The following is a 25369-nucleotide window of genomic DNA, read 5'->3' on the forward strand; positions in this document are numbered from 1 at the left end:
CTGGCACGCTTCCATGTTATTGAGCTGCATTTGAAGGAACCTTTTTGAGGCTAAAGTTGGACCAGTTCACTGCTACCTTCTGGCGGGTTTGTTTTGCAGAATCAAGGCAAAACCTGCAGACAAAGGAAAGACAAGGAGGGGGGATGGGGTGACATGAAAAGTGAACCATTTAGCAAACAATCAAAATAATAAGGGCAATTACATGGGCATGTTTACACCAGGTTGGTCAAATCAATCATACCTTTTGAAGTATTCCACCTCCCTGTCAATCTCATCCATTTCTGTTGGATCAACATCTTTGGGGAGAAATACATCATCTAAGGAAGTAATGGTTATAAGACAAAATGAAGAAGAAAGGTTAATTACCTGAAAATAATTCAAAACAATCATATTGTGGTGTACATTAAGGATACAGTCTGAAGTACCAATAGCAATGCTGGGTTTTTCTCCCTTGTTCTTGTTCTTCTTGTTTTTTCCTTTGGATTGCTGCCCATTTGCTTGAGTGGTGTGGTTAGCCTTTCCATCTGAATCCTGCTCAGATCGACCTCCTCGTGTCTCCGTGTCACTTCTCCCCCTTTGTACATTAGAGAGCCCACTTAAAGCTCCATTGGCCACTAGTCTGGATGACCTGCCCTCCTCAGCTTTCTTGGGCCCATTTTTCTGGTTGTCTGCAGAATGCTGAAGTTGTTTGTTCCCAGCTTTTGAGCCACTAGAGCCCATTTCAGCCCCCCTAGATTCATTGGTTTTGTATGTTTCATTCACAAAGACTGCTTTGGTGCCTTTGGTGGGATTCTGCTCCGACACTGTCAGCTCCTGCCTTTGTTGCTGCTTTTTACTCTTCTTTGACTTAGCAGTACTGAACCCAGAATTATTGGTCTTGGGATCTGGGGCCTCCTCTTTAGATTTTGCTGTTGGTGGGCCTTGGGCTGGAACTTGTGGGATGCCTTCAGATCCAGCGGAAGTGCATCTGTCTGGGGAACGAACCCGGTTGAGCTTGGACAGGCTAGGAGTTGCATGCAGTCGTTGGTTGTCCTTAGGCCCAGCAGCAACCGCTGCTGTTGCAGCGGTGGAATTGGGGGATGAGATAGTGCCAGGGTCCTCCCATCCGTTAACCAGGTCCAGGTGGCTCTTAAAGGTTCCCAGTGAAAGAGGGGCCAAGTCAAGGTCTATTTGTTGCAGGTCAGAAGAACCATTGAGGTGGGACAGTAAATGGTTAACTTCTAGGGTGGCTGCCTTCTTTGGAAAGTCATTGACATCCAAATTGAGGTCATACATGCTGAAGGAGGCCCGGATTGAGTCTTTGATGGTATTCTTAATCTCTTCCAGCCGACTGGTGAGAAAGCTGTTGACACGCTCCAGTTCCATCTGAGGCCAATCCAGCAACCGGCTGGCTTCAGATCCATCGGTAACAGGCTCGTCAACAGGTTCCGACAAAGTGGAGTTGGGGTCGCTGCCTGCAGCTTCCATGCTGCCCTGCAGGGCCTTTTCCTGAACCAGACACACATATTCATAAGTATAAGCATTACAAAGCACATACACACACGGGCATATTGAGAGCGAGCATACATACACAGACACACACACAAATAATATATTGAATTATTTGTTGGCAATTAGGATAATCCTAACATTCAAATGGAACTGGGTGAAAAAATGTACAAACCCCAATTCCAATGAAGTTGGGACATTGTGTAAAACGTGAATAAAAACAGAATACAATGATTTGCAAATCCTTTTCGACCAATATTCAATTGAATACACTACAAAGACAAGATATTTAATGTTCAAACTGATAAACTTTATTGTTTTTTGCAAATATTCACTCATTTTGAATTTGATGCCCGCAACACGTTCCAAAAAAGCTGGGACAGGGGCAACAAAAGACTGGGAAAGTTGAGGAATGCTTAAAAAACACCTGTTTGGAACAGTCCACAGGTGAACAGGTTAATTGGAAACAGGTGAGTGTCATCATTGGGTATAAAAGGAACATCCCCGAAAGGCTCAGTCATTCACAAGCAAGGATGGGGCCAGGTTCACCGCTTTGTGAACAACTGCGTGAGCAAATAGTCCAACAGTTTAAGAACAACGTTTCTCAACGTACAATTTCAAGGGATTTCATCATCTACAGTCCATAATATCATCAAAAGATTCAGAGAATCCGGAGAAATCTCTGAACGTAAGCAGCAAGGCCGAAAACCAACATTGAATGCCCCGTGACCTTCGATCCCTCAGGCAGCACTGCATTAAAAACCAACATCATTCTGTAAAGGATATTACCACGTGGGCTCAGGAACACTTCGGAAAACCATCGTCAGTTAACACAGTTCGTCGCTACATCTTCAAGTGCAAGTTAAAACTCTACCATGCAAAGTGAAAGCCATATATCAACAGCACCCAGAAACGCCGCCGGCTTCTCTGGGCCCGAGCTCATCTGAGATGGACTGACGCAAAGTGGAAAAGTGTGCTGTGGTCTGACGAGTCCACATTTCAAATTGTTTTTGGAAATCATGGACGTCGTGTCCTCCGGGCTAAACAGGATAAGGACCATCCAGATTGTTATCAGCGCAACGTTCAAAAGCCAGCATCTGTGATGGTATGGGGGTGTGTTAGTGCCCATGGCATGGGTAGCTTGCACATCTGTGAAGGCACCATTAATGCTGAAAGGCACATACAGGTTTTGGAGTAACATATGCTGCCATCCAAGCGACGTCTTTTTCAGGGACATCCCTGCTTATTTCAGCAAGACAATGCCAAGCCACATTATGCACATGTTACAACAACGTGGCTTCGTAGTAAAAGAGTGCGGGTACTAGACTGGCCTGCCTGCAGTCCAGACCTGTCTCCCATTGAAAATGTGTGGAGCATTATGAAGCGCAAAATACGACAACGGAGACCCCGGACTGTTGAGCAACTGAAGTCGTACATCAAGCAAGAACGGGAAAGAATTCCACCTACAAAGCTTCAACAATTAGTGTCCTCAGTTCCCAAATGCTTATTGAGTGTTGTTAAAAGGAAAGGTGATGTAACACAGTGGTAAACATGCCCCTGTCCCAGCTTTTTTGGAACGTATTGAAGGCATCAAATTCAAAATGAGAGAATATTTGCAAAAAAACAAAGTTTATCAGTTTGAACATTAAATATCTTGTCTTTGTTGTGTATTCAATTGAATATAGGTCAAAAAGGATTTGCAAATCATTGTATCTGTTTTTATTTACGTTTTACACAATGTCCCAACTTCATTGGAATTGGGGTTTGTACACTAAACCCCTCTCTGGATAACATTAGTATTAATGAGGCATTGTAGTTATTTCATTTTATTCGTTCACTGCAATAATTTCAGTCAGTCATTATGAATGCTGTGATATTATTCTGATAGGCCATTGTAATCCTGGTATGCAACCATTTGTCACACAACATCTTCTTTCAGCTTGTCCCTGTTTTTCAGGGGTTGCCACAGTGGATTTTATAGTTTCCATCAGTACCATGTGAAGGCACAACACCAATGGCAGCAGTTGTTAACGCAGGCCTCGACCGAGCCAGTATTGTTTTGTCAATCTGCATACTGATTATGAAAAATCTTACGTCGGATGCCCTTCCTGACAACCACTAAACCTATGGACGGGGGGCACAGGTAAAGTGCTGGATGCCATTCCAGTATTCATGGACGTGTGCCCATGCCTGTCGCATTTGTCACACAACATCAAATTAAGATATCACACAAGTAATTTACAAACAACACAAAGACCAGCCATGCCACCTTTTCAACTAAAGACACTATTTGTACAAAGAGTTAATCTAACACCAGACATCAATCTCATTGGGATTAGAATTCCCTTAACATGTCAGAGTTGACTCAAAACACAGACTCAAAACACTTTTCTAAATCCACTTAGCCAGAGTAAGTCTCTGACAGTTCTGGGTTCCTTTTTTGGGGTCCCTGTGTAATAACTATCAATTAGCAGACCTCACCTGGCACTACTACAGACATCCAGAGAGGGTTCAAGGAAATTTTTTTGGTAATTACCATACCTTCTTCTTCTGTTTGTGTCGGGCCCGTTTGGCAGCCTTAGCGCTATTGACAGGTTTGGGCTCAGAACTGTTGATGAAGTCTAGCAGCTCATCCACATCCCGGTTGTCAATGGCACTTGCCACTGTGAGGTCAGAGTCCTGACGTTGAGGCAACTCCTCTTTACGCCTGGTCAGACGAGAACGGAGCTTTTCTCGGATCTCAGCATAGTTACGGCTTGTTGGTGCAGCTGGAGGCTGTGAGCAAATGGAAAAATAACACACATTAGTCGAATCCTTTCCTATGATTTTAACTTCATATCAAAATTAACAAATCTAATGGTTGAGGAAATTTTTAAATTGAACGCACCGCATTGTGTCCAAAGAACTCGCAGTAGCAGCAGTCACAATATTTCCCGTCCTTCTGATTTGTGGAGGAAGAAGCACAGGAGCTCCTCTCGGAGCTACTATCCTCATCTTCTCCCTCCTCTAGCTCTGATGGAGGGTGGCACAATGTTCCATTAGCCAATTTGTGCCCTTTACATGCCTGGTCTCTATAAATAGGACATATCGACATGAAATACAATGAAAGGTAATTAATTGATTACAGTCAAGACTTCTGAACCAGCATTGATAAGCAGCTAATTTTTCATCTTCCCATTTTGTAGTGAAGCATCATTTCCAACAATCACTAACCTGCAGGCCCCAGCTGTTAGATGGCCTACAGTGGAAGAAGCCACTGTTCCCCCAGTGTGTCCATTACAGGGATGGTTACAGCCCATGAGAGAGTTTCCCAGTTTACTGTGCTGTGTGTTGACTGCAGAAATGTGGGAGTTCTTGCAAGGGCTTGGCTTATGGAGAGATGTGGGGCTGTCAGAACCAGAAGAGCTGAGCTTGCCTGTAGGGCTGTGGAGATTTGGTACCAGAGGGGAGAAAGGAGCATGGGATGCCACCCCAGGGCTGGAGGAGGAGGTGACATGGCCATGCTGCCCAGAGCTCTGCTTAGGGGGCAAGGGAGTGGAATGCTGGGAAGACAGGCCAGTGGGACTATTTGGGGGTACAGATAGGTCCGAATGTTGGTGATGGTCACTGGGGTGGAAGGCTTCACCTGAACAAAGGGGGGAAAAAAGAGGATAAATCTTGTGCAAAAAATTACTTCATACAAAATTCTACAGCGTATCTCCCTACAAATGGATGGGTTTCACAGAAAGTCTTATAGATTATCAAAAGTCTAGGCAGTCTCTATTCCACTGTACCAGCTCCTCGTGGTTTTAAAATACAATCTCTTTTTGGATTACTATTACTTTCTAGTACGAGGCAACAGGAACAATGACAAATGTTTTTGCCTAAAGGTGTTACGGTTCATTAAACCCAGTTTGGTCCATACCAAGGTTTTTAGATCACAGTTCGCTTTCTTTCTCAGCCATTATAAAAATAAAAAGATTTTTTCAATGGGTTTTTTTTTTAACTCTTTCCTGAAGTTTTTGAACTGTCATCAGAAATAAACAGAAAGGACTGGAAAAAGTCAGACTTCTCTTGATAGTTTTCATTAGCTGTGATAAGCTTGCAAAAAAGTTAAAAAGACTGCCTGTCGACCTTCAACAATGTCTGCAAAAAACACATTGCTTTTTACAACTGTTAAGGCCACGGGTGTGTCCGTGTCCGTATAGTAGTTTTGTGTTGCCTCCTGTATCTAACCCTCACTCTGACTCTACATTCAGGTATCTGCCAGGTGCTCCTCATCACCTAATCAACAAATCAACCAATTTCCATCAGCTGTGCAGTCTACTACTTAAATCCCCACATGTGTTCAGTTTGCTGGCCAGCTGCTTAGTTTGTGTGTGATTTTAGTTAGTGTGGTGTAGGGGACCGTGTGTTGCTGTCTTTGTTTCTGTAGCTACTTTTTGTTTGTAATGTCTGGCCAGTTTTCGGTTAAGTTTTGCATTGTTTCAATCTTGAGTATTTTGAGTTATGTTTAGTCTTTAGTTGTTTAGTTCTTTTGGGCAAGGGGATCAAGATAAGATATCCATGGGCAAACGCCCCATCACATAGCGTACCTGCTGTTATACACACTAGGTTAGGAGCGGTTGCCATCCTCTGTATATATTTAGGTTGGGTGCTTTTGAGCACTGTCCGGGGGGGTTACTTTTGTTTCGGCAACCGTTTGGTTCCCTTGTCCTGTCATGGTGTTATAAATATTTGTTTACCTGTCACTGTTGCATTCACCTCACTGTTACCCAGTGCACTAATTGTTGCACCCTCACCAGACCAAGGGATGTAACAAATGGGGGCTCGTCTGGGATATTGGCGGCTTTGGTCTGGCAAGTTGCTGTTTCCTGTAGTGTGTTGGGTGGTGTTAAGCATGCTATTTATTATTGTGGTGGTGGGTACGGCTGTGGCTGCTGGTCCACTCCCTTCATTCTCTGCCATGGTGTTGGACCTAGTGGTTCTGGTAGCGGAGCTTTGTGCCGAAGCGGACAAGATCCAATGCTAAGGCGAAGCTGCCGGCCAAGCTGTTGTGGTTCAATCTCTAGTCTCCTCTGTTGCACTTGTCATGGGTGCTGACGCCCGCCTGAGAGGCAGGCTGAGTCAAGTCTCCAGTGGAAGATTTGTGGCAGAGACCGGAGGGGAGTTGTGGATGGTAGAGCTGCGAGTGTGGGGTGTGCTGCGCTCTCAACCTCCACCAGCTGCTCCATGCTAGCACACCTTGTGTTGTGACTGTGTGCTTTGAGGTCATGAGTTGTAGCTGGTTCACCTGCGGGTTGAACGCAGCTGTGTTATTTGGCATGGGTCACCACAAGAATGACCATTTTGTGTGTGGTAACACACTGGGTTTGTTTTTTTTTTGTAACAAGCCTGTAGGGCAGTGTTTCTCAACCCAGTCCTCAAGGAACCCCTATCCTGCATATTTTCTTTGCAACCCTGAATAGGTACCTGTTTGTAGTTTATTCAACCAATCGGCAATGAATTTTGTCAGATGTTGCACATCTTGCATAATTAAGTGCTGTGAGATGATTGGTCAAGTACAAGCAGGGCTACCTATACAGGGTTACAATGAAAATCTGCAAGATAGAGGTTCCTTGAGGACTGGGTTGAGAAACACTGCTGTAGGGGCTTTTTTTTTTATGGGTGGGGGTGTTATGGCCATGGGTGTGTCCATATAGTGTTGCCTCCTGTATCTGCCAGGTGCTCATCACCTGGTCAACCAATTTCCATCAGCTGTGCAGTCTACTACTTAAACCCCCATGTGTTCAGTTTGCCAGCCAACTACTTGGTTTGTGTGGGTTTTTTTAAAGTGTGGTGTCGCTACCTTGTGATGTCTGGCCTGTTTTTGGTTAAGTTTTGCATTGTTTCAATCTTGAGTATTTTGAGTTTAGTTCTCTTGGGCAAATGCACCATCACGTAGCTTGCCTCTTGTTATACAGACTAAGTTGGGAGCGGTTGCCACCCTCTGTATATATTTAGGTTGGGCGCTTTTGAGCACTGTCAAGGGGGGGGGGGTTACTTTTGTTAGTAGTTGTTTTGGCAACTGTTCGTTTCCTTGTCCTGTCATGGTGTTGATAAATATTTATTTTATTATTTATACATTTACCTGTCAGTGTTGCACCCTCACCGGACCCAGGGATGTAACAATAACTTTGGCATAGTATTAATTTGTCTGTTTTCTTTCTCATTTATTTCTGGTAAAAGTTGATGTCATTATGCTTACTGGTCAAATAGACACTGACATGGCATTAGCGTGAAGGTTGATTACTATGACATGTAGTGGTTTGTTTTTTTTTTTGGATTCCCCTTTGTCCCCAGTTGTACTTGGGCCAATCACCCCACTCTTCTGAGCCACCCCCTCTGCCGATTCATGGAAGGCTGCAGACTACCACATGCCGCCTCCGATACATGTGGCGTCGCTTCTTTTCACCTGACAGGAGTTTTGCCAGGGGCATGTGGGAGGATCACGCTGTGGCACCCCGACTGACCAGAGGAGTCTGTAGGGACACCAAGGTAACACGGGGATTCGAACCAGCGATCCCTGTTAGTAAGTAATGGAATAGACCGCCATGCTACCCGGACGTGCCCAGTGACGCGTAGCTTACATTAGTAGACCAGTAGGAACACTCGTATTTAGCTGTTCTGCGACAATGCACAAAAGACTTTTAAAAAAAAAAAAAAAAAAAAAAAAAAAGAACACAGGCTTAGAAAATAATCAGAAGTTGCTTGTTGGAAGACTGGTACCGTTACTGTACATTTTAACTGAATGTGAAGTGAAATCTCGCTTCACTTTCCTTGTGTGGGTTTGCCTGGAAAAATGAACAAGTGAATTTCGGGCCCCGTCAGTTAGCGTTTTTTAATTACACCAATGCTGCAAGCAAGTTTGCTAGACCCCACCAGAAGACGGCCAAGTTATAATGATGGGAATGCAGGCTCTTTTAGTGAGCCAGATATTTCGGTTCAGCAATGACAGCAAAACGATGTATGATAAATATTGTAAAAACATCCAACATGATTATTTAATGTTTTATTTATACTCTATATGTTTGTGATCGTTGAAAATGTGTGCATGTACTTTCTATAATGGACTTTTTATTATATAGGAATATTATATGGTTGTCAGTTCATGAGAAAACAAGTTATTCCATGGGAGTACAAAGTAAAAGGGACAATACACTAATGGTCTATTACAAAACACAGCAAGATCAAGTCTTTCTGAATTTACAGCTTACATCTGTTATTTTTCAAGAAAAATATGCAGGGAAAAAAAATCACAGCCATTCCTACAAAAGTGACAAGGTGACAAAGTTTATTTCACTATGGAAATTGGAACGGTTTGCTGCTCACTGAAGCTATAGGAAAACAAAGCAAAGTTCCCCTTACCTGGTGGGGTTGGTCGACGGCACATGGTCTTGAAGTGCTTAGGGGTGGTCTTACAAAGGTCCGCTGAGGTAGATGTGGGGTTCCCAGCAGAAGAACCGCTGGAATTCTGGGTTGAGGGGTGACTGTAAGGACACACTTTGGGCCCTGTTGTTTTAGCAGATTTCCCAGGTGCCTCATGAGTGCCTCTTTTGTCATGACAAGCTGATCCTCCCAGTACACCTGGAGATGGAAAAACTTTTTATTCAACAGATTTACATTTAATGCATTATCATACATTTACAATAGTACAGTGGGATTTGCCATAAATTAGTGTCAAAGAATTTAACTGACTCAGCTCACCAGCAGAACTGTCTTTGGAAGTGCACATAGCTTTATTAAATCAGTGAAAGAAAAATAGGCTTCTGGTTTAACCTTGTCTTTTTGTTGAGCGGCAGAACTGTCTGAAAAACCTGTCGGTGTATGCAAATACTCTATCCTTGTTAGTAACTGCTATCACTTAAAATAGCCAGCAATCTATCAGTCTTCCTCAGCAATTGAGCAATAGTCTCATAAATACAAAAGCCAATGTCCACATTAAGCATTTATATGTGTAAGGCAGAGGTGGATCTGAACCTAAACACAGCCATTTTATCCAGTGTTGCCGTGTCTGCCAGGGCACAGTTCACACGAAGGAACTGGATGTAATACCCGTGGCAGTTTTTGCCACTTAACTCTTTTTGTGCCAAGTGTACTTTCCTGGACCTGCATATATCAGTGAACCATGTACTTGTGAATTTTATCATTCATCATCAGCCACTTCTCCGGAGTCGGGTTGCGGTGGGAGCAAGCTAAGTAGGGCACTCCCTCTCCCCAGCAGCGCCCTCCAGTTCCTCCTGGGGGATCCCAAGGTGTTCCCAGGCCAGATTGGACATGTAGTCCCTCCAGCGAGTTCTGGGTCTACTCCGGGGTCTCCCCCCAGTTGGCCATGCCCGGTACACCTCCAAAGGAAGGCACCCAGGAAGCATCCTAATCAGATGCCTGAACCACCTCAACTGACTCCTTTCGATGCAAAGGAGCAATGGCTCTACCCCCAGCTCCCTCCGGATGTCTGAGTCCGACACCCTATGGAGGAAACTCATTTCAGCTGCTTGTATCTGTGATCTCACCCTTTCGGTCACTACCCAAAGCTGATGACCATAGGTGAGGGTTGGAACGAAGATTGACTGATTTATAGCTTTGCCTTCCGGCTCAGCTCCCTCTTCACCACAATGGTCCAGCACAACATCCGCATTACTGCTGATGCTGCACCCATCTGTCTGTCAATCTCCCGCTCCATCCTCCCCTCACTCATGAACAAGACGCATTCTCAGCACAAAGTCAAACATGTTTTCGGTGGGTGTCAAGACTCCGCCAACATTGTCCCTAGTCTCCGATTCTGTGATATTCATGGACAGGATCTCAAGGCACGGCCAAGGTGAGGTGTGTGTCCGTTTTGGGAACCTCAGAATTGCGTCTCTGCTCTTCGCAGATAATGTGGTTTTGTTGGCTTCACTAGAACACGACCTCCAGCGCGCACACGGGCGGTTTGCAGCTGAGTGTGCAATGGCTGGGATGAGACTCAGCACCTCCAAGTCTGAGGCCATGGTTCTCTACCGGAAAATGGTGGATTGCTCCCTCCGGGTTGGGGATGAGTTGTTGCCTCAAGTGAAGGAGTTCAAGTATCTCGGGGGGAATGTTATCTATTTACTGAAAAGATACTTTACGTAAAAATAAATTTATTGTATAATCTCTACTGAGTCAAAATTTCCTAGAACAAAGGTTTCCTGGAACAAATGACTATGATAATCTACCCCCCCCACCCGATACATTTCTCTACAGCGTAGTTTATTTTCTTGTGAGCCAAATAAGACAATCATATAGCACTATTAACATAAAAACCCCTTGAATCACTGAGCAATTGGACCTAATGGCTTCTCACATGTTGTGTTGACAAGCTTGCTGTCATTCGCTGTTTTTTTTCACGATGTGATTTTATTAAATGTCATTTAGCATCAGAGATCATATCAGCACTGTCCACTCTGGTTTTTCCATTTGTAATAAAACACTTTACTATTGAAGATCAGCAATGGCTGCTTGTATGAGTTGTGTGATGCCAATCATTTATTTAACTGGGATAATACCAAAAATATAATCTTAACCTATAACCTAATCAATAACCTGATTGCTCTCTCATGTCTGTGCAGCATTGTTGGTGGACATTAGAACTGCAAGTCAGACACAAGCCAAATGTGATAGAGCCAAGAGACACTTTGAGCGCAATTTTTGCAAACTAAAATTGAGGTGATCTACTACAAAACATCTACTGAAGTAATAATGATGGTAATAGCATGAACATTCTAGACCAGCGGTCGGGAACCTATGGCTCGCGTGCCATATATGGCTCTTCCGGTGACGGCATATGGCTCCCAGACAATTTTGAGTTGAAAATTATTTTTTTTTCAAAAAAATCAGTTTGGAACTGATTTTAAAATACTTGTGATATTTCTTAATAATACTGTGTCATTTTAAAGTAAACAGAAATTAGTTTTGAAGATAAATTTCACGGGTCACCCGTGGGTCGGGTCGGGAACCAATGGCTCGCGAGCATGTCCGGGTCATTGTAAAGGTGAAGAAATCAATTTTATCAGATAGCCAACTAGTTTATCCGCTTCAACCCTTGTAACGGAAAAGATGGCGAAGAGAAAAAAAGACGATGATTACCGTGCATTCCAGGCTGCGTGGACAGAGGAATTTGCATTTGTGGAGAGAGCAGGATCTGCGGTATGTCTAATATGCAATGATAAAATTGCATCGATGAAACGGTCAAATATAAAGCGGCACTTCGATACGCACCATGCTTCATTTGCATCGAAATATCCAGCGGGGGACAGCAGGAAAAGGGCACGCGAGGAGCTACAGCGGAGAGTGCAGACGAGTCAGCAGCAACTACGTGTGTGGACCAAGCAAGGTGACGGGAATTCCGCTAGCTTTGCGGGGGCTTTGGCAATAGTAAGGAATGGAAAGTCATTCACAGATGGCGAGTATGCCAAAACATTCATGCTTGATGTGGCCAATGAACTGTTTGATGACTTCCCAAATAAAGACAAGATAATCAAACGAATAAAAGACATGCCCCTGTCAGCAAGAACTGTGCACGATCGTAGCATCATGATGGCAAATCAAGTCGAGGAAACACAAATTAAGGACATAAACGCCGGGACATACTTTTCTCTCGCGTTAGATGAGTCAACAGACGTTAGCCATCTATCTCAGTGCAGTATCATTGCCAGGTATGCTGCAGGTGACACACTGCGTGAGGAAAGCTTGGCTGTTTTGCCAATGAAAGGGACAACAAGAGGAGAGGATTTATTCATGTCTTTCATGGAGTTTGCTAAAGAAAAAAAACTACCGATGGATAAACTTATTTCTGTCTGTACTGATGGTGCACCCTGTATGTTGGGGAAGAACAAAGGATTTGTAGCGCTTCTCCGTGAACATGAAAAGAGAGCCATCCTAAGTTTTCATGGCATCCTGCACCAGGAGGCGCTTTGCGCTCAGACGTGTGGCCAGGAGCTTGGCGAGGTGATGTCTCTGGTCATTCGAGTGGTCAACTTTATTGTTGCCCGAGCTTTAAATGATCGCCAGTTTAAAGCTCTGTTAGAAGAAGTTGGGAATCATTATCCCGGTCTGCTTTTACACAGCAACGTGCGTTGGTTGTCAAGGGGGAAGGTGCTCAGCCGTTTTGCAGCTTGCCTGAGTGAAATCCGGACTTTTCTTGAAATGAAAGGCGTCAAGCATCCTGAGCTAGACAACACTGACTGGCTCCTGCAGTTTCACTATCTCGTGGACATAACTGGCCATCTGAACCAGCTCAATGTGAAAATGCAAGGTATTGGAAATACAATCTCATCCCTTCAACAAGCAGTGTTTGCATTTGAAAGCAAGCTGGAAGTCTTTCTCAGGGACATTGAAACAGGTCGTCTTCTGCACTTTGAAAGACTGCAACAATTTAGAGATGCATGCTTAGCAAGTGACTCCACTCAACATCTGGATCTCCAGCAGCTAGCTGGCTTTACGTCCAATCTCCTGCAGTCATTCAAAGCACGTTTTGGAGAATTTCGTGCGCGCACTGGTCTTTTCAAGTTCATCACTCATCCACATGAGTGTGCAGTGGACAAAATCGACCTGACATGCATCCCCGGGGTCTCTATTGGAGACTTTGAGCTGGAAGTTGCTGACCTGAAGGCATCAGACATGTGGATGAGTAAGTTCAAGTCACTTAATGGAGAGTTGGAAAGTCTTGCGCGACAGCGAGCAGAGCTGGCGAGGGAACACAAGTGGACAGAAATTAAAAATCTTCAACCTGAAGACCAGCTGATTCTTAAAACTTGGAACGAGCTTCCTGTGACATACCACACAATGCAGCGTGTGAGTATTGCCGTATTGACCATGTTTGGCTCTACATATGCATGTGAACAGTCTTTCTCGCATATGAGGAACATTAAGACCAACCTACGCTCACGTTTAACTGATGGAAGCCTCAACGCCTGCATGAAGCTCAACCTCACCACGTATGAACCAGACTACAAGGCCATCAGCAAAACCATGCAGCACCAGAAGTCGCATTAAAAGTAAGACATATTTAATTTATTATACGTTAAAAATACTATATGGCTCTCAATGAAATATATTTAGAAATATTTGGCTTTTATGGCTCTCCCAGTCAAAAAGGTTCCCGACCCCTGTTCTAGACTATGTTGGAAAAAAAGAGACAAAAACAAAATGTCGGAATGTAAAATGAGCCCGATTTATGTTTTTTCCTTGGATGTGTACGCCTATAGTAAAATTAGCCTTCCCCTTGCAGAAGACCTCTGAACAGACTCCAGCAGCCATGATCTTGTGGTCTTGGAGCTTAAGATCCCAATACCTCAATGTCAATAATACTGGCAATTCTTCCACTTAAACTCTTCTGACAGAGTTCAATAATAATTCCTGATATTTTCCCATCAAATGCCACCACACTGATTAACTCTATCTGGTATCAGGCTTATTTTGATAAAATTGAGAAATTTGCCACTGGTCCATCCCAAATTGGCCTGGTGTACTAGTTTCCACTACAATCAATTTAGAACTACAACCAGTGGTTGACAAATGCATCAAAAATGGCCATAAACACTCCTGAAACAATTTCAAAACCATTTTATATAATGTCCTGATGCATGCTCAATAATCCAGATAAGAAAATCAAAGAAGGTTGAATCATTTCATCTGGACACAATGTTTATTGACAGATATGTTTCATCACTCAGCTAAGTGACCTCTTCAGTCTAAACTGACTGCAGGTATCCCCACCCTTATAAACAATATACAGTTGCATAACGACTGAAACCAACGACCAGTTTCATATGCAAATACAGGTGTGACAATGGCCATGTGTACTATTCACCGAGGATTTGGGAATGTTTGCAATCATAGCATTGTAAGATGGTGACATCCTAACTGGACATTTATCAAAGCCAGGAAGACGCCCAAACAGTACACCAGCCAATTGAAGAGAGAAGCGTAAACCAGTGGTGATTCTGTATGTGGCGGGAGTGTCAGAACAGTTGAGATGTGTATTTTACAAACCGAGCGTTTCAGTTGCTTTCAAACCACAAAACATGCTGTGCCAGGAGTTGGTCCACCCCAAGGATCGGGTCTCCCGGCACAAACTGAGCAATATAGTGTACGCTCTTAAGTGCCGGGAGGATTGCTGTGACTGGTACATCGGGGAAACCAGACACTGGCCAAGAGGATGGCACAACACAGAAGAGCTACACGTCAGGCCAGGAATCCGCAGTCTACACCCATCTACAGGCCAGTAGCCACTCTTTCAAGGATGCGGATGTGCACATACTTGATAGGGAGGAACGCTGGTTTGAACGGGGAGTCAAAGAGGCCATCTTGTGACGAGGGAATGACCATCCCTGAACCGGGGGGGGGGGGGGGGGGCTAAGAGTACATCTGTCGCCATCTTAAAATGCTGCGATTGCAAACATTCCCAAACGCTCTGTGAATAGTACAAATGGCCATTGAAACTCTAGTTAGTGGTCACACCCATATTTGCATATGAAACTGGTCGTTGGTTTCAGTCGTTATGCAACTGTATTGTTTATAAAGGTGGGGATACCTGCAGTCACTTTAGACTGAACAGCTCACTTAGTTGAGTGATGAAACATATGTCAATAAACGTTGTATCCATATGAACTGATTCGAAATTCTTTCATTTTATATAATGCAAGCACATTAAAAATCTTGTTCATTGCTTTTGAGGGGTAGGGCAGCAACAGCCTAGAAATCTGTCCATGTTGACTAAAATGTAAATACTGAAACATGCCAGGCAGCATAACATCCCCCCTGCCAATACAGACCAGGAGCCAACAAAGTGAAAACACATTAATTGTGAAGCAATGGCCAGGCAAACATCAGAAAGTTTACAGCTGCAACAAAAAGGCATCTCCAGATCATTTTTCAGAGACAGACATTTTTAATCATGTCTCAATACCACTGTGAATAGCATATTATTATTGTCAGTCATAACTATTCAGATGGATTGTATTGAGACCAGAACTTAAAGCTAAATTACAAGCCTTGAGGAGGTAACTCACGATCATGGCAAAATGGGAGCTTTTAAGTTAGAATTGGTCAGCGTGATGAAACACGGCAGGGAAATAAGGCCAGGGTTTCTCCAGATGTGCATCAAAAGTACGGTCCAAATCTACATGTCCAGATAGTCATCAGTCAATATCAGATACATCCCTGGTAACTTTCTGAGGCCATCTGTCTACCATATCCCAGACAGGTAAACGGACATAAATTTGGCTTAAGAACGAAAATAAATTTCAGATATGCCTGGTATAAAAACTGTTAAATGCACCCATATGACAGAGATGAAGACAAGTTTTAGAATGGCCAAGTTGTGAAAGCACAACATCAAAATGTCTATCAAAAGTATTAGGTAGCACTTAAATTTCTGGTTAAATGTATGTTTACAACTGACTGTAACAAGAAGGAAATACTGAGGGTAAGAAAAAAATCACAATAAATAATAATCAGTATTGCGTTGGATATGCAAGAACAATCAGAGAAACATGTCCAATCTCCTACAAAGAGATGACTGTATCATCAGATAAAGTTGTCTGCTTGCTAAAATTATGCCTAAATTGGTGAACATCAGACAAAAAGAGCAACTATAATGCTTTCAATTTTTTTCAAGGGAAACTGACATAAAATTACAGTAACTGGCTAAGCACTGCTACTGATTGTACAGAAAACGGCTTGTAACAGGTGTCTGAAATTCAGATTTGACCAGAAATATAAAGCGATTTGAGTGGCGGCTGCAGCTAGAAAAGCGCTATATAAAATGCAACTTGATTGATTGATTGATTGACATTTGTGCAACCAAAACAACAAATAGCTTTTTGGAACCATCATTAAAAAAGTGTCTTTACACATGCCCAATAGTCCAGATAAGATAATCAAAGAAGGTTGAATCAGTTCATCTGGATACAGCGTTTATTGATAGATATGTTTAATCACTATTCTAAGTGACCACTTCAGTTTAAACTGACTGCAGGTATCCCCACCCTTATAAACAATAGTTTCATAGCGACCGAAACCAACGACCAGTTTCATATGCAAATATGGGCATGACCCCTAACTACAGTTTCAATGGCCATGTGTAATATTCATTCTTGACAGGGAAGAACGCTGGTTTGAACGGTGAGTCAAAGAGGCCTTATCTGTCATCATCTTACAATGCTGTGATTGCAAACATTCCCAAAACCTCTGTGAATAATAGACATGGCCAATGAAAATGTAGTTAATGGTCATGCCCATATTTGTGAGTGGTGAAACATATCTGTCAATAAACATTGTATCCCGATGAACTGATTAAACCTTCTTTGATCATTAAAAAAGGTCGCTAAATGTGACCAAATGGTTCCATATGGAAACCTTAGAAGACATACCTTGCTGCGAGTGAGAGGAAAGATTGTGGTTACAGTGGATCCCTCCATTGGTGTAGGCAGAGTTCCAAAGACCTGAAAGCTTGTGGGCTGACAGGAAAGAGCTGGGATCCCAGTCCACAGAACTCTGCTCCGGATAACCATTCCCACAGTTTTGGGACTTGCAAGAAGATGAATGTGACAACGGTACCTGAATCAGAAAAAAAAATAAGGATCATTAACATAAACTATAGAAATAGCTACAGATCGATTCTAATATTAGCTTGAATCCATGGTAGCCTTGATTTATGTAGTGTTGAGCAAGGGACACACTTAAGTCAAAAAGCATGGAAACTAGGGCTGACCCAAATGCTTCAAAGCCTTCGATCATTGCCATGGTAATCGATGGCAAAATCAGTATTCGAAAAAAAAAATTCTTTTGAGGGATGGTAAACGACTATTGGCAGAGGAAAAACAACAACCTGCACAATGGAGCTGGCAGGATGGCAAACGGATGATGGGTTGCTATGGCGATGTATTGTTTGCAGAGAAAAATAAATTATATTGTACAAAATTATTTTGTGGGGTTTTTTTCTTTGTTTTTTTTTAGATAATTACATTCAATAATACTCTCACACACCACATGATTAACATTGTGTTTTACTTTGAGTAGAAATAAAAAACAGCTACCTAACTGTCTTAACTTTAGACCGCGGTGACGTCTGCCATTGTCGGCATAATTTGCCGGTGTCGTCTGATTTTATCATCCTGCACTCATCCACAATAATGACATTCGGTGTCCACGTGAACGCAGCATGCTAGCGCTCGTCTCTTCTATGTCTAGTGCAACATCATAGGATGTGACTTACAGTTAGTTTGGCAAGATGTCTAAAAAGTCAAGTGTCTGGAATAACTTCAAAATTTGTGAAGATGACCCCAAAATAGTGCTAGCAAACATATGAGCAATTTATTTTGTATAGTATAAGGCTATAACTTATTTGATTATTGCACAGCGCCCCTCCCCCCAAATACTTGAAGCCCGAAAAAGGTATTCGGGACAGCCCTAATGGGAACAATCTAAAAATAGAAATTGAAATTAAATTATTCATTTAAATGAATGAAACTTATTTAGCACTTACCAGTTTACTAAAAAAAAATAATAAAAATATTCTGTAATTTCTCTCTTATTAAAAAACACATTAAGAGTACCATGTTCATTCAATAATGCTTTGGCTGCGGTTCAAGATGTATGGATAATTTTTGTAACATAATATAAGTAAAGGTACATTTTGCCACAGAAAAGCTGTACATCCAGTAAATGCTGGTGTTCTATCTGGTCTGTATCCACTTGAGTGTAATTCATTTTGATGCGAGAAAATGACATCCTTCTGTCAACAGAGCTTTCTACATTGCTTACATGTGCCGATATGCACTGTACAAGAGTTTCTCAACAGTGGAGACTAGAAAACGAACATCTCATCCAATCAACCTTCTAGCTCCATCTGGGGATGGTGGAAACAAGCCAATCTGCTATGGCTGACTATGGTGATACACACAACACTGGCAAGTATTGTTTGTGGTATAGAGCTACCGCCACTATGGTTAAGATTTCCTTTATTGTCATTGCACAAAGTAAAACGAAGTTGTGCTTTCAATTCCTGATTGATGCATTAAGAATAAATAATACATTATAACCTAAGCAGTACTGTAACAACATATGGTACTATGGGTGTCTAGATAAAGTGCTATATAAATGTAATCCATTATCATTATTATTATTATTACTAAGGTTGAAAATCAGCAAAATTGCCTTTTAGATAAAACTCCTCACTATGCACAATATGGTGACTGTTTATGTACAATCAAATGAGGCAAAAAAAGTTGGCTGCCTTCTCTATGTCAAGAAGACACTTGGCAATGTCACCTGATTTTGAAGATACCATGTTTAAGGTGAAAATGTGAACAGCCATGACAAAGTAAATTAAAAGCTAAAGGAAAATTCAAATCACCTCAGAGGTGACAAGACCCGAGGATGGAATTCTGAAATGAATAAACATGTCGATTTCTCTGCTAAATGCTAATGTTTTAATGAACAGGCAAAATCACATGCAATTTCCCTCTGATGAATAAAAGATAACTGTAATCAGTGGAATCAGTTTAGCTAAATATATATATATATATATATATATATATATATATATATATATATAAGGGAAACTGTGATGAAGAAGATACAGAAATATGGTCCAAATCAGTGTTCTTTACCGGTGTAGGCTGCTCCTGGTTGCTCCGCCTTTCGTCCTCTTCCACACTCTTCCGACAGCTTTGACAGATCCAGAGAGGCACTTCTCCCAGCAGCGATTGGGAAAGTGAGGGCACTGCATCAGCAAGCTTACGCCCTGGCACTTCCCGCAGCAAAGCCTGGGAAAGCGCTGGTACAGCATCAGCAAGCTTGGCTCCATGGCTGCCGGGGAGCCCGTTCACAGAGCTTGCGCCCCAGTCTTTAAATTCACGGTGGCAGAGGAGGCAGCACGTGTGCATAGGCTAAGGGAAGGATGAGAGGATGTACAGTTCAATGAGAAACAACTTTCTGTTTAGTGAAGAAAAATACTCACCTAGAGTGAGTCACAAACAGTGTAAAGAGCTAATGAATGAGATAGGGGCTTCCATGACAATTTGCAACTGATTTCTGAATTAAAATTTTACTAAAGCAACACAGAATTAACATCAACGATGGCTGAGATTGTCAAACCTGTGAGCCAAGATATTTTCAAAAGGTTTATGTTGTTGCCCACAAGTGTGAGAAAGTTGTCTTAACCTGCACATGGTGCAATTGTCAAGGTTAGCCACTGGATCCTTAGAATACAAGTGAATGGACATTATTTACAATACGGTCGATAAATAAAAAAGATACATTTGAGAAGACAGCCGTTAGCCCCAGAATTCAGTGCATCCTGCAGCCAGACGGCCATCTGGTTAGCCAAGGCTGGGTGAATAATCGTGGTAGCTAGCATAAGTGAAAGCGAAAAGTATTGATGTAGCTGTTGCTGTTTGCAGTGGGCTAGCTGAGAATAGCCTAGCTAGCACGTTGGCTAATGTTAGCAGGATGTGTGTAGGGTTCAAAACGCTCGAAAGGAGACGTGTCGTCCGATGCACGCCGCTCAATGTCACCTGTCCGACAGCGCGGCTGCGGTGCTAGCCAGGTTGGCTCAAAGCCTGAGGCGGAGGGCTTTTTGGGGGGGGGGCTGAAGTGCTATTATTTAATTATTAAACGTTGCACACGACGTGAACTCAGTTAACGTTCAGATCAATTCATAAATAACCAAAATATGTGTATATAGCTTAGACTCGAAGAAGTGCATATGACCCAATCACTGCATGTTCTTATCAAATAATGGCACAATGGAGGATGCTACGAGTTGCTAGCCAGTTAGCTATTTTGCAGTGATTCGCTTGCTTGCTAGCTACCTGGTTCGCCCTGGTGGCCAATCTATCCAGCCCCGCATCTCCTCCGCCGCCGCCAGCTGCATCGCCGGGAGAGACGGGGTTCTTCGATATGGTCTGCTGTCCAGGTACCAGCTCCTTCTGGGCGATCCCTTGCTGCTTGCTTTTCTTTCTTGCCATTACTCACGTTGTTTTTTTAATATCCTTTGGCCCACTTTGCAGCAGTTTTGATTATTTTGAAAGCACAGTTTCGATTCTTCTTGAACCACAAATGTTCTCTATCTGAGCCAGTCAAGACAACAGTCAATATGGCGGACCGTTGGCACACTCTGGAGTTCAGAGGTTAAAGATACCGCTGGCAAAAGGCTTCTCTCCGTCGACGATACGGCCAAGTTCCCAGCTACCTTAAGAAAGGATGACAAAAAATCCCATGTTTTTGTCTGTTAAATTTAACGTGGTTAAGGAGAGCCCGCACAATGCAATAAAACCTCGCACAAGTAGTGCATAAAAAATAAATGTATAAGAAAAGCATTATTCTTTATCATTTAAGCTGGATTTATCAATAGTTAACGTAACACCGCTTTATTCTTTCTGCGAGCGGCCTTGAAAGTGTATCCTGTCGTTTTATCTGTTATTTATCGGTTTTAGATTTTAAAAAACGATACAAACTGTTCATGCTGAGGCCTTGGGTGTCATACGTTTTCATTTTCACAGGAGCAACAATAAGGAGGGTAAAAGGGGAAAAAAAGGACGAGCCACGATCTATTATTGTTATTATTGCTATTTTTTTATTATCGTTGTTGTTTGCATTTAATTAAATTACCGAAACTAACGATGCTATATTGAACTTTAGCAAACAGGACGAGGGAGTGGTCGGGGAGGGGGGCTTGATGATGACGGTTTTTACGTAATGTGTGTGTGTGTTGGGAGCTGCAAACGTAGCACATAGCTATTCTTAGGCTGTTGTTGCCAATACTGTCTCCAGATTGTCTTGGCCGCGTCTTATTCACTTCTGAGAATTAACCATGGAAGGGAACCTGTGCAATATCCAAGTGCTTCTTCAGGCCGCCGAGTTTTTGGAGAGAAGAGAACGAGGTAATTCTTGTCTGTCAGCTGTCATTCTTTCAGGAAGCAAATTCGGTCTGTTAAAAGAGCAGAGCAGGGGGAGAAATATGCAGCGAAGAAAAAAGCAAACAAGCGTAAAAAAAATAGAAGAAGAGAGAACGAAGCGGGGTACAGTTTCATAGATCGACGAAATGTGAACGCGTTGGTTATTTAAGTCGATGTTTCTCGCTTGACTCAGTGACCTACATATCGGTCACATCATTGTACTCAAAGGCGCCAATTCTGGTCCAGTTTGAAAATGTAGTGGAGACGCGTTGGAAGGCTCACACCGGAATGAATGAACGTTGACTTGGAGGGACTTTGCTACATGTGTTGGTTGATTCTAGCGGGTCGCTAAGTGTTTATAACACGCGCACCCGGGTTTGTAAAGCAGTGGCCAGCTGTTTTGTGAACATTTTGATGGCCGATGGCGCCAAAACTTGACAACAGAACGCCGGCGGTGCAGATGACAGCACCCCAAGTGTAACGTTAAGTGCGTTAGTTCCTCTGCGTTAGTAACACTCGTTACACGGAAGGTAGGATACCATTTGTTTTTCAGAACATTCATGTTACCGTTGATGTTATTTTTTGTGTTGTTTTGTTTTCTTGTTTTTTTGTTTTGCCTGTGAATTTGGTTTAAAGCGTTGCCATTAACATAGTGTTGTCCTTCATCCAGAGGCAGAGCATGGGTATGCATCAGTTCTGCCTCTGAGTCCAGAGGATTCAGACAAAAGAGGCAAGCAGAGGGGCAAGAAGATATCAGCAGGGGGCAATAGGTAATTATTTGCATTACATAACAAGGACATTTACAGGACAGTGTTCTGAAACTTGACATTTGTTTTCCGGAGCTACCATTTATTTAAATGCACTGAAATTCATCGCCCAAAGCAGCAACAACCCTGATGCTCATTCTGTAAACTAATTAAACTTCCTCTAAATTGCAGGTCGGTTCACAACGAGCTGGAAAAAAACAGGTAATGTATATTTGCAACAGTTTTGAGACGGTCTGTGTAAAATATATGGCTAAATACATCAGTCTTACCATACATGACACTATAATTAGGACATACGTTGAGAGCAGTAAGACAGAACCCAGTTGTGCTTAGTGTCAATTCAGACTTTAACGTTTAAGTATTCGGATTTATCCAAACTGCTTGCAGTGATGGTGCCAATTTTTACTCTTGTGTTGTGTAGACGGGCTCAGCTAAGACACTGTCTGGAGCAGCTAAAACAGCAGGTTCCTCTGTCATCTGACTCGATGAGGAACACCACCCTCAACTTGCTCAGACGAGCACAGCTCCACATAAAGGTAGACATGCCACATTGTTATATACAACAATATGTTTTAGGATGAAACAAACTGTATAAATATTGTCTTTAGCAAACTGTTGCAACTTGCTTTACCATCTCCACTGTTTTCCTCTCTGTTTGCCCACCTCAGAAGCTGCAGGAGCAGGATGAGCGTGCAGAACAATTGAAGGACCGCTTGCGCTGGGAGCAGAGAGAGCTGCGAGTTCGGCTGGAGCAGCTGCAACGAGGCACGGAGAGGATGAGGAATGACAGCCTGGGGTCTGCCATGTCCTCCGAGAGGTCTGACTCTGACAGAGGTAGGTGTAGGGGTCAGGACACAAGTGATTGTTTTTTTTTTTGGTTTTTTTCCCTTGCTTATTGAATCATAATAATGCTAAGAAATTACTAAAGCATGTTTGAAAACGGCTATTCCAGCTGTTGTGTCAGATGTCATCTCTGTTAGGAAAGGTTATTTTATATACAGCCCAATTCTCCTTTTGAAATAAGCTTCCTAAGTTTAATTTTCAGGAGGGGAAGAGGAACAACAAAACTGAATAAGACACAAGATAGAATTAATACAATGTAAATCAGTGTATTTACCGTCCCTCAGTATCGTCAGATGGTGATAATGCAAATTCACCATAGTGTAGCTGTTGTGTCTGTTCTCATTCATCCATGTCATGGTTAGTCAAAGGAATTTAATCAAGTGCAACTGGACTTGGTTATATATCCGTGAGGACGTTTCGCCTCTCATCAAAGAGGCTTCATCAGTTCGTGCTTTTCTGACTAGACCAAGCTAGTCTAGCTCGGTAAAAGGCGAAACGTCTTCACAGAGACATAACCAAGTCCAGTTGCACTTGATTCAATTCCTTTGGATGTAGCTGTTGTGATAAATGTTTATGGCATCTAGATTTTGTCAGGTTTTAGGATGTCTAAAAATTAGTACTTTCCACCATATTCACCAATAAAAGCAGCTCTTTTTCTTGCATGGGACACAGGTGTGGTCAGTTATAATCTTTTGCTGATTGGATATGGCCTCTGCCTACTTTTCTTTTGCAGAGGACGTGGAGGTTGATGTGGAGAGCATCGTGTTTGAATGTGTGGACTCTGATGGACTGACTGTTACACACGCTGACGTAGACCACTGCTACTCCAGCTTGGACAGAGCCTGGCTATGACAGCTGTGAAACTAAGCTCATCAGTCCTAATTCGGAGGGATGGAAGAGGAGAAAACATTCCAAAAGAGGGCAATAGAGGAAAATGGAGGACACGAAAGATTGGTTTGAAATGTCACTGTGTATGTTTGAACTCTTTCCAGGACATGATACATTCTTTTCAAACATAGTGTACCAACAAGTGGAATGGTAATGGTTTGCCCAAATGAGCTGTGCCCATTTGCACTGAATAGCATTTTTTTTTAATCACTCATCTAAGATGGAAGAAAACCTTACACGCACGCTCATCTATAGATATATATATTTCAAAGCCATGAGGTGTGTGGTGATCACTGCCTACAAACATTTAAATAACACAATTCTTATCTGGTTTATAATCTACCTTTTCAAGGGCTGTTTTTATTTGAAATATTTAACTTATTTTCTTTCCAGTATTTCTACATTGGAGTCTGCCTTAAAATGGGGTTGATCTACTATTATATACAGCTTTCTTTCAGCACTAAGAAGTTTCTATTTCAGGAATTAAGTAAAGTCATGGTATGTAGCATGCACTTATACAGTAACCTTTACTATATTTTCTATTAATGTTGTAAAAATTGTCCTTGGTTTTATTATTTTTTCCTCCGTTGCACAAATCATCCACATGTTGCACTTGGTCTCCGAATGGTTGTGGGTATACCAATCTCAACATGGGAAAAAAGACCGGTCATATTTGCACATTTCAAACCTGGCAACTAAATATACCTGATACTCATTTGATGACTTTGTACCCAACTAGTTTTTCAACCAAGTGCAAAATTAATGATGCTTTTATCTATTTTAAGGAAAAATTGTAAAAATGCACCTGTTCCTTACATAGAACTGTTTCTTCTTAATCGCTAATAAGAACGTTTCAATCTCTGTCTGCATCACAACTATGCATTTCATTGCATATGCATCTGTCAATAAAATGTTGATCATGCATGCAGTAAGCTGACCACACTGTCACCATAGAACATGTTTGCTTGTAAACATTATGCAGCTTTTACTGTTAATTGCTGCAATACAAGTAATTTTATCCCCTTTACTACTGTGCATTATTACTCTGAAGTGCAATTTGCCTTCAGGATTTAATATGCAAGACATCTTTTTACCCAGCAAGTGAATTTATACAATTGTCGACATATCTCTGTTCTCCCAGTAATATTATGTAGCATTTTCTACTAGTGTATGCCTTTTTATGAATAAATATTCTATATTTAATACTTACTGTCTTGATTATTTTACAGTAAAATTGATGCACCTAATGTTAGGTGTTGAGATTGCATATAAGATCCTCTTACTGTACATGTTTAATAAGTAATTCAATTTCCATTGCAGAGCAGATTACGAAGTGGTGGCAAAAAGTGAAGATAATTCTTGCATTAGTTTTTGAACTGTGATAAACTAAAGGATATTTTTGCATGTTTTATGTACTGATCTCCACTGCTCTTCAATCTT

The 25369-nt window shown here is 42.2% G+C and overlaps 2 protein-coding genes across 3 annotated transcripts; one reads left to right on the forward strand and one right to left on the reverse strand.

Moving 5' to 3' along the window:
* fam193b (family with sequence similarity 193 member B) lies at positions 1–20570 on the reverse strand. The gene is made up of 10 exons (XM_056284089.1): positions 20346–20570; positions 19143–19421; positions 16902–17088; positions 8875–9093; positions 4702–5113; positions 4376–4559; positions 4030–4263; positions 426–1488; positions 242–317; positions 1–113 (listed from the first exon to the last, which is right to left on the reverse strand). Exons 1-10 carry the CDS (start codon positions 20499–20501, stop codon positions 17–19), a joined length of 2907 nt encoding a protein of 968 aa, XP_056140064.1. The 5' UTR covers positions 20502–20570; the 3' UTR covers positions 1–16.
* mxd3 (MAX dimerization protein 3) lies at positions 20402–25257 on the forward strand. Of its 2 annotated transcripts, none has more exons than XM_056284130.1 (6): positions 20402–20449; positions 22102–22201; positions 22370–22399; positions 22620–22734; positions 22867–23032; positions 23775–25257. In XM_056284130.1, the coding sequence occupies exons 1-6, from the start codon at positions 20434–20436 to the stop codon at positions 23891–23893; spliced, it is 546 nt and encodes a 181-aa protein (XP_056140105.1). In that variant the 5' UTR covers positions 20402–20433; the 3' UTR covers positions 23894–25257. The 2 variants fall into 2 exon arrangements, with proteins under 2 accessions (XP_056140105.1, XP_056140098.1); XM_056284123.1 differs by lacking the exon at positions 20402–20449 and adding an exon at positions 21253–21416.
* The last annotated feature ends 112 nt before the right edge of the window (positions 25258–25369 follow it).

Source organism: Lampris incognitus, chromosome 1, assembly GCF_029633865.1.
Source record: "Lampris incognitus isolate fLamInc1 chromosome 1, fLamInc1.hap2, whole genome shotgun sequence".
Classification (NCBI taxonomy): Eukaryota; Metazoa; Chordata; class Actinopteri; order Lampriformes; family Lampridae; genus Lampris; species Lampris incognitus.

What these genes read in the sequence shown, in the direction of transcription:
- fam193b (XM_056284089.1), bottom strand. Translation starts at nt 20,501, where the DNA reads ATGGCAAGAAAGAAAAGCAAGCAGCAAGGGATCGCCCAGAAGGAGCTG. An exon ending in TGGCCACCAGGGCGAACCAG is followed by an intron (nt 19,422 to 20,345) that starts GTAGCTAGCAAG and finishes TCCTTCCCTTAG; the next exon opens with CCTATGCACACGTGCTGCCT. An exon ending in TTCCTCTCACTCGCAGCAAG is followed by an intron (nt 9,094 to 16,901) that starts GTATGTCTTCTA and finishes TTCCATCTCCAG; the next exon opens with GTGTACTGGGAGGATCAGCT.
- mxd3 (XM_056284123.1), top strand. Translation starts at nt 21,347, where the DNA reads ATGGAAGGGAACCTGTGCAATATCCAAGTGCTTCTTCAGGCCGCCGAG. An exon ending in GAGCACAGCTCCACATAAAG is followed by an intron (nt 22,735 to 22,866) that starts GTAGACATGCCA and finishes TGCCCACCTCAG; the next exon opens with AAGCTGCAGGAGCAGGATGA. An exon ending in GAGGTCTGACTCTGACAGAG is followed by an intron (nt 23,033 to 23,774) that starts GTAGGTGTAGGG and finishes TTTCTTTTGCAG; the next exon opens with AGGACGTGGAGGTTGATGTG.